At 44.9% G+C, this 7,454-nt stretch overlaps 1 protein-coding gene across 2 annotated transcripts; it reads left to right on the top strand.

The window, feature by feature from the left end:
- Nucleotides 1-4,343: 4,343 nt before the first annotated feature.
- Nucleotides 4,344-7,109, top strand: LOC139333958 (delayed-rectifier potassium channel regulatory subunit KCNS2-like). 2 transcript variants are annotated; one of them, XM_070966680.1, is made up of 2 exons: nt 4,344-4,857; nt 5,076-7,109. In XM_070966680.1, exon 2 carries the CDS (start codon nt 5,188-5,190, stop codon nt 6,625-6,627), a length of 1,440 nt encoding a protein of 479 aa, XP_070822781.1. In that variant the 5' UTR covers nt 4,344-4,857; nt 5,076-5,187; the 3' UTR covers nt 6,628-7,109. The 2 variants fall into 2 exon arrangements, with proteins under 2 accessions (XP_070822781.1, XP_070822782.1); XM_070966681.1 differs by having other exon boundaries at nt 4,414-4,857; nt 5,186-7,109.
- Nucleotides 7,110-7,454: the final 345 nt, after the last annotated feature.

The following is a 7,454-nucleotide window of genomic DNA, read 5'->3' as shown; positions in this document are numbered from 1 at the left end:
AGCGCCTCAGTAATCCTGAGCAAAGTCCTGATGACATTTGTTATTTCAAACATCAAGCCTCTTCACCCACGCTAATGAAATCCAAGGTGGTATGTGTGTGTGCTGTCAGAGATACCATTCAGGACTGATGGAGCTTGCAGAGCAAGACGGCGCCCATTATTTTCACCTAAATCAGATATCCTGCACAGAAAATGAACATTTTCCAGCAGGTGCAGGATAAACACTGACTGTCACCCAGTTCCTAAGAGCTGTCACATCTAAATGTGCCATAGTAAAGGCATATTGTTGCCCACGTGGGATTATACAGAATTCCCACACAGTGAGAGAAAATATGATGAAAATAATCAGAATAATACTGATCATAAACATCATGGGCGGATGCACTCAGTAAGACCCTGCTGGACGAGGATAATGATAGACTAAATAGGATTAGAATTATCGCACAACATTTCCACACAACCACAGATGGATCCCATGCACAAGTGAGGGATATTAATACAGAAAAGTCTCTAATTTTCCAATATTGTAATCAGCAGAGAGTGTTTGTGTGTGCTTTCAAGGCTCTCGGTAAGCTCTCCAAATCCTCCAAATCTGCTGTGTTAGGGTATAGAAGATCTGTAGAGGCCTATATCATGATGTATAATACCATTTTGTGAGTACCTGAAAAGCATAGGTTTTAGTTTTACACCCCTAAAGGCACCCAGAATGAGGATGTAGCACGTGTGAATATACCCATAAAGACCCAGTCTGTACAGGCAGTCTCCTGGGCTTACTGTACATGTTCATGTTAAGCTCCAATTATTGGGCTAAAAAAAAACATGTGATGGAATATTAATGTGCTGGCTGCCTGGGAGTGAAACATCCTATTTAGGAGCAAACAGTTCCAGTGTTGCCTGCAGCCTATGGTTATATTTCCAAACCACACTGCAATACAATACAGCAAGTGGGAAATTGCTTCCAATGATCCGAAATGTATTTTCAAATGCAGCTAAAGCCTGATATCTTAAAGATGGTGACCGTCCGAAAGAGGAGATGGTCACAGTGGCACAGCTCAAGGGGGCAATAACAGCTATTAAAGCCTTCACTCTAGGTCTTCTCGTTCATCAGAATAAAGTGGTAGTGCTATAACCTTTATCATGGTGCCTTGAAAGGGCGTACTGGGATCATAAACTCACCACATGTATTTTTCAATTGCTCAAACAGCACAAACCAAAAGGACTCAATTTTTTTTTCAAGTGTATCGACTCAGCAGCTTAGACTTGCCATAACTTTATCATTATATTCTTACCAGTAGCCTTTCTTATGTGCAAATTGCATGCTGAAAAAGAGGTAACTGATGGTATACTAAGAAGCATGCACAGAATCTGTTTAAGGCAGATTTTGTGTGCAGCCGCTATCACCTGCAGCATATTTTACCTTAAGGGACATTAAATTGTTAGAGGACATAACTTTGTTTTGGTAAAAGGAATGAACTGATTTGCACTCACTTCTAGCTATCAGAAATATTCTAAATATTAGTAATATCAGGAAAAATTAATAGCCAATGAATTAATTTGGTCTCAATCTGAATGTTCCTGAGACGAGGACAGTGACTGTAATCTTTTCTACACAAACTCATATAAACCCGGGTTTTTTATAAATGAAAGCTTTATTGCTAATTAATGAGGATCATCAGACCAGATCAGATCAGAATGATCAATTCGTGGAAACACAAGAGAGCAAGTGGATGAAACCTTTTGGACTACACAGTAAAATAATGAAATTTTTTTTGTTGGTTTCCAGTTTCTTTTTGAAAGTGAATAAAGCTTATTACAAGTTTAATGATTCAGTGTTTACCAAAACCCCTTTATAGATAACAAAAGATCAGCCTTAAAGGTAAATGAGCAGTACACAGGTTTACATGTCATAATGGCAATCATGTTACAACCCCTGTTACACAGATCTGGACAGTGTATGTATATGGTATATAGCTGTATGCATAGGTTCTCTTCCAGTATGTGCACAGCAAATTAATGAGTAAAAAGACATCAATACGTCTCAGTGTCCATACATCAAAGTGACTTCTGTTCTTCACATAAAGAAACAGTTCCAGTTAGCTCTGGGTTTGCTGTCCCTGCATTCAAAATCAGCATGTTGAAACTAAACCTTGTACCATCCCTTTATATACTTGATGACACATAATGTAGCAGGTGATGTATATTTAGCTCTGTGTTGCAAAGGCAACTTCTTTGTCCTTTCTTCCCCATGTGAGTCCTTGATGAAGTCCAAATCATGGAATATTGGCTCTTATGGGAGTCAGTTGCAGGCTAGTGCCAGGACTGATCTGTGATGGCAGGTCATAGATTAATAAACTGGCCCAGCTCACCCCCGTGTTGGCACAGCATTCTTGTGGTCATCCTCTGTAAACCTTACTGGCCTGCTCCTTGACCCTGAGGCCATGTGGATGACAGCTTCAGGGAGGGTTAATTCTTTGATTAATAAAAGATACCAACTGTTCATCAGCATCTGTGTTGATTCATGCTACCCTCAATAGACACAGTGGCATGTGTAAAAGAAAACCTTTGGTGCTTTATCATTAAAAGCAAGGCTGTTGTGCAAGGCCACAGCTTTAACACTGGCTCTGCTTTCTGCCAGACAGAGCTGTTCATGACATCACCACTGCGTTGATAAATGGAGATGCAGAAGGAGATGATGGTGAGGGTCAGTGTTAAAAGCACATACGTTTTTTTCTGGGATCAAGCACAATGGTTCTCATATACTCTGTGTGAGGATTAGTTAACAGTATTTCAAGTGAGAAGACATCACCATGTGTTAAATGTCATAACTCTATTGATCGATTGTGCGATCGATGACCAAAGACTGGACGATCAATTGTAACCTTCACGTGACAGGGTCAGTCCTCACATGTAACATGTACAATATGTACAAAAAACAACAGCAGTGTTTGTCACTCATACATGCAAAAAAAAAAAGTCATTATAAAATTCATGGGATATTCTCTCAGGGCACTGCAAGCTCTGCAGTTTCATTCAGTAATAATATCAGGGTACTTCAGAGGATTTGGACATCACGTTCAGAGGAGTAGAAGTACTGCAACCGGCTGCAAGGGCCGAAAATATTTCCATGAGGAGAAACGTGCTGCAGCTTCAAAAACACATACAAACATCCAAAACAAATACTACAATGCTGCAAACATGCTAAGCGTTTTTGAAGTGGGGAGACAAGTGGAGTAAAGAGGTGACATGACTTAAACAGGACTTTAAGGAACTTCCATTGTGTTGAATGGATGTGCACGATTTTTCTGTTGCATTTTTGTATAGTGTGTGTGTGTGTGTGTGTGGGTGTGCACACACACCCACACACACACACACACACACACACACACACACACACACACACACACACGCTATTGTTTGTTGTTTTTTTTACAGCATGTTTCCATTGTTACATTTGTGTTGGATTTTCACGTGTTTTTGAATTGCCATCGTTTCTGAAGCTGCTGCATGTTTCTCCTGTTTGAAGTGTTTTTGGGCTGTTGCAGCTTGTTTGTCCTTGTCAGCCACCGTATGTCAGCCTGTGAAAACAGTGATCTTCTGTGGCTCTGAAGACTGTGAAGACTGAACCCCTGATGATGTCATCAGGGTTATCTTAGCATGGTGGAGTGGGGGGTAGTCCAAGACATTTCCCAGCCAAGGTTTAATGAAAGACAACTGAGTTGCATCATGGGAACTGTAGGAGACGCGATGAGGAGCACAGTAACCAGGCTATGAGTGAAAAGAAGGGATAGTTCATATGCACCTGGTGACTTACAGGGAGAGAGCGGGGCTGTAGAGAGGAAAAGGAAATTTCTGGAGCTGACCTATAAAAGGGATTCAAAGATATCTCAACCATTCTTTTTTAAGTTGTCTCTTGTGAATCCTTCAGCTTCATGGAAGTGCAATTCTAAATTGATGGAATTTCCCTTTAACAGAGTGGCCATGATCATCTGTTCTTAATCTTTTTTCTTCATCTTATTCTTTGGAACTGTCTTGGTATCTTATTATATGATGTTAAAGTAATGTTAGATTGTCAATTTACTCATGACTTCACTTACAGCAATATGAAGCTTATTGAGCTAACATTTCAGCCACTAAGCCGTTAGGTTACAGTGACACTGGAAGCGCATCACAGTTTATTTTCTCTCCATGCTCTGTCGGTGCTTTCTGTGTGTTCGTTAGTTGGTGACTCCCTCTCCTCTGGGCACTGCGCCTCGCCCCTCAGCACCATGATGCTGTGATCACTCCGAGAGAGGGCGGCGCACAGAGGGAGAGCTACGTGTTGCTGCGCAGCAACAGATAGAAAGAACACACACACACACACACACACACACACAGAGAGAGAGAGAGAGAGAGAGAGAGAGAGAGAGAGAGAGAGAGAGAGAGAGAGAGAGAGAGAGAGAGAGAGAGAGAGGAATTCCCTCGCACAAGCAAAAGCGGCAGTCAGGGCGTGTATCAGTTCGTATGGCTCCCAGAAGGTGCTGTTATAAATGCAGTCGTTACCTTAGATGAAGGAGGTGTAAGCCCGGAGGGCGCAGGATGGAGGAGTACCAGCTACAAGCCTTCGTGTACATGTGAGAGGGGAGCGTCCATTTATTTCTGTCTGGAGGCAACATCATATTTGACTTCGCGCCGACTCCCTTTGGAAGAGGCTTCCTCCTCTTCTGCCCAAGCTCAGAAAATCAACCTGTCTGGACTCCAGGGGGACAGAGGGCGTTTATTATAGGGCCACAACTTGGCCACAAACTGCAATATGCCGTCACCGGAGTTGAAATGCAGAGTGTTCTTGTAGGGGGAATCGGTAAACTGGCCGCGCTTTAAAGTAAGTTCCTTGCTGTTACGTGTGCTTTTGTTTCGTACAAGCCAGCGGTTGGACATCATTGCTCTTCCTGTAACTGTGCAGCATTTTGGAGAAAACACGTGGCTCTAACAAATGATTGTTTTATCTCTTAGTTTAAAAGCAAGTGTGGCATTGATTCAGATTATATTAAATTCCAAATAACTCCCTTTCTCCTTCTCTGTCTCTCTTCTCTCCTCAAGTGCGTGTCTCTGTCTGTGCCTACTGCCTCTTTCCATCTGTCTCTCTCTGTCAATGTGATTTTCACTGTCACTCTTTCTTTCTTTCTGCGTCTCTGTGTGTCTCTCTCCAGACATGACAGGTCAGGTCCTGGGGAAACCGCGCGGCGGGGCTCACATGGATGACAACGCCGCCATCCGCATCAACGTGGGCGGCTTCAAGAAGCGCCTCCAGTCCGACACTCTCTCCCGGTTCCCTGAGACGAGGCTTGCGCGTTTACTCCACTGTCAGTCCAAAGAGTCCATCCTGGAGCTGTGCGACGACTATGACGACACAGAGAAAGAGTTTTACTTCGACAGGAATCCGGCGCTCTTCCCATACGTGTTGAATTTCTACAACACGGGGCGGCTGCACGTCATGGCCGAGCTGTGCATCTTCTCCTTCAGCCAGGAGATCGAGTACTGGGGCATCAACGAGTTCTTCATTGACTCCTGCTGCAGCAGCGCCTACCACTGTAGGAAAATGGACCAGGACCGGGACGACTGGGAAGACAGGAGCGATGAAGGGAGCACCACCTCGTCTTTTGACGAGCTTTTGGAGTTTTACAGCGACGCCACCAAGTTTGACAAGCAGCTGCTCGGGAGCGCACGGAGGCGCGTCTGGTTAATGCTGGATAACCCCGGCTACTCCGTGGCAAGCCGCATCATCAGCATCCTCTCCATCCTGGTGGTGCTCGGCTCCATCGCCACCATGTGCATGAACAGCATGAGCGAATTCAGCCTGTTGGACAGTGAGGGGCAACCCACAGAGGACCCCCGCTTCGAGACCGTGGAGCACTTTGGCATCGGCTGGTTCACTCTGGAGCTGGTCGCCAGGTTCGTGGTGGCGCCGGATCTTCTGCATTTCTTCGAGCATCCGTTAAATTTGATAGACCTGGTGTCCATACTTCCGTTTTACCTGACACTCCTTATCAACCTGGTGGTGGAGAGCACCCCGGCGCTGGCCAACCTGGGACGCGTTGCGCAAGTGTTGAGGCTGATGAGGATTTTCCGCATCCTGAAGCTGGCCCGTCACTCCACGGGGCTGCGCTCCCTGGGGGCCACCCTCAGGAACAGCTACAAAGAAGTGGGCCTTCTGCTTCTCTACCTGGCCGTTGGGGTGTCATTTTTCTCCGTCATGGCCTACACGGTGGAGAAAGAGGACAGCGAGGATCTCTCCACCATCCCCGCTTGCTGGTGGTGGGCCACAGTCAGCATGACGACGGTCGGGTACGGAGACGTGGTGCCGGTGTCCATAGCGGGCAAGCTGACCGCCTCTGCGTGCATCCTGGCCGGGATATTAGTAGTTGTGCTTCCGATTACGCTCATTTTCAATAAGTTCTCTCTCTTCTACAAGAGACAAAAACAGCTGGAGATCGCGATGAGGAGCTGTGATTTCGACGAGGGGATAAAAGAGGTGCCCTCCGTCAACCTGAGGAACTATTACGCACATAAAGTCAAATCCCTTATGGCGAGCTTGTCTAACATGAGCCGGAGTTCACCCAGTGAACACAGTCTGAATGAATCAATACACTGAACCAGTTCTAGCAAGGACGCCCGGTCAGGTGGGGTGACACTGTTCATTCAGTGTGGCTGCATGAGGAGCTGTCCGGAGTGCTGAAACCTCACACTTCCTTCCACTGCTGTCTGACCGTTTGCCTCTCTGTAGCTCAGTGCAATAACGTGTTTATCTATGTGTCAGTCACAGTGAGAAAGTACGCAAATGTACAGGACAGCCTGAATATGATATTTCACTGTGCATTAATATGGCCTGTGACCAAATAGGCCAAAGTGTGGCCGCCTAAGATTAAAAAGACAGAGAATGCTGTAGTTGTTTACAGTCGTAGGTGGTGTCACACTGTAGTCCACCCTCCAGCTATACTTGTTGTGATCAAATATGTCTGAAAGTAACTCCAGCTGTATCTCTTTTGAAGAATGTTGATGTGTAATTGTCATGTTGCAACAAGATTACTTCAGATGTGTGGTTAAAGCAAACTGTATTAAACAAAAAATACACAACACACTTGCTCATGTTTTTCATGTGCAGAACAAGCGGCTTTTAAGCATCTTCGTGAGCGTGTCTTACTGATTGAGATGACACATGTAAGCCTGACTGAGGGATTTGTAGTAGTGACTGACACAATACCTTAAACAGTCTGACAGGCATAGCAACTGCCATTCAGAGCTGACATCATGCATACATTTATTCTAAAGAGCTGATTTTTTTTTGGCTGCATTGACATTTTTGTTAAAAAACTTACCTCAAAGTGGTGGGGGCAGCCTGCCTATATCTCCCTTTTCTACCAAGGCTCAAAGTGTCTGGATTAAACTGATTCCCCCGGGACAGAGAGAAGTTTTTGCAGC

This window comes from Chaetodon trifascialis, chromosome 7 (genome assembly GCF_039877785.1).
Source record: "Chaetodon trifascialis isolate fChaTrf1 chromosome 7, fChaTrf1.hap1, whole genome shotgun sequence".
NCBI lineage: Eukaryota > Metazoa > Chordata > Actinopteri > Chaetodontiformes > Chaetodontidae > Chaetodon > Chaetodon trifascialis.
The sequence above is the reverse complement of the archived record's forward strand: the minus strand, read 5'-3'. Positions and strand labels throughout refer to the sequence as shown.

Excerpts from the sequence above, each read along its gene's own strand:
- LOC139333958 (XM_070966680.1), top strand. The coding sequence starts at position 5,188 with ATGACAGGTCAGGTCCTGGGGAAACCGCGCGGCGGGGCTCACATGGAT.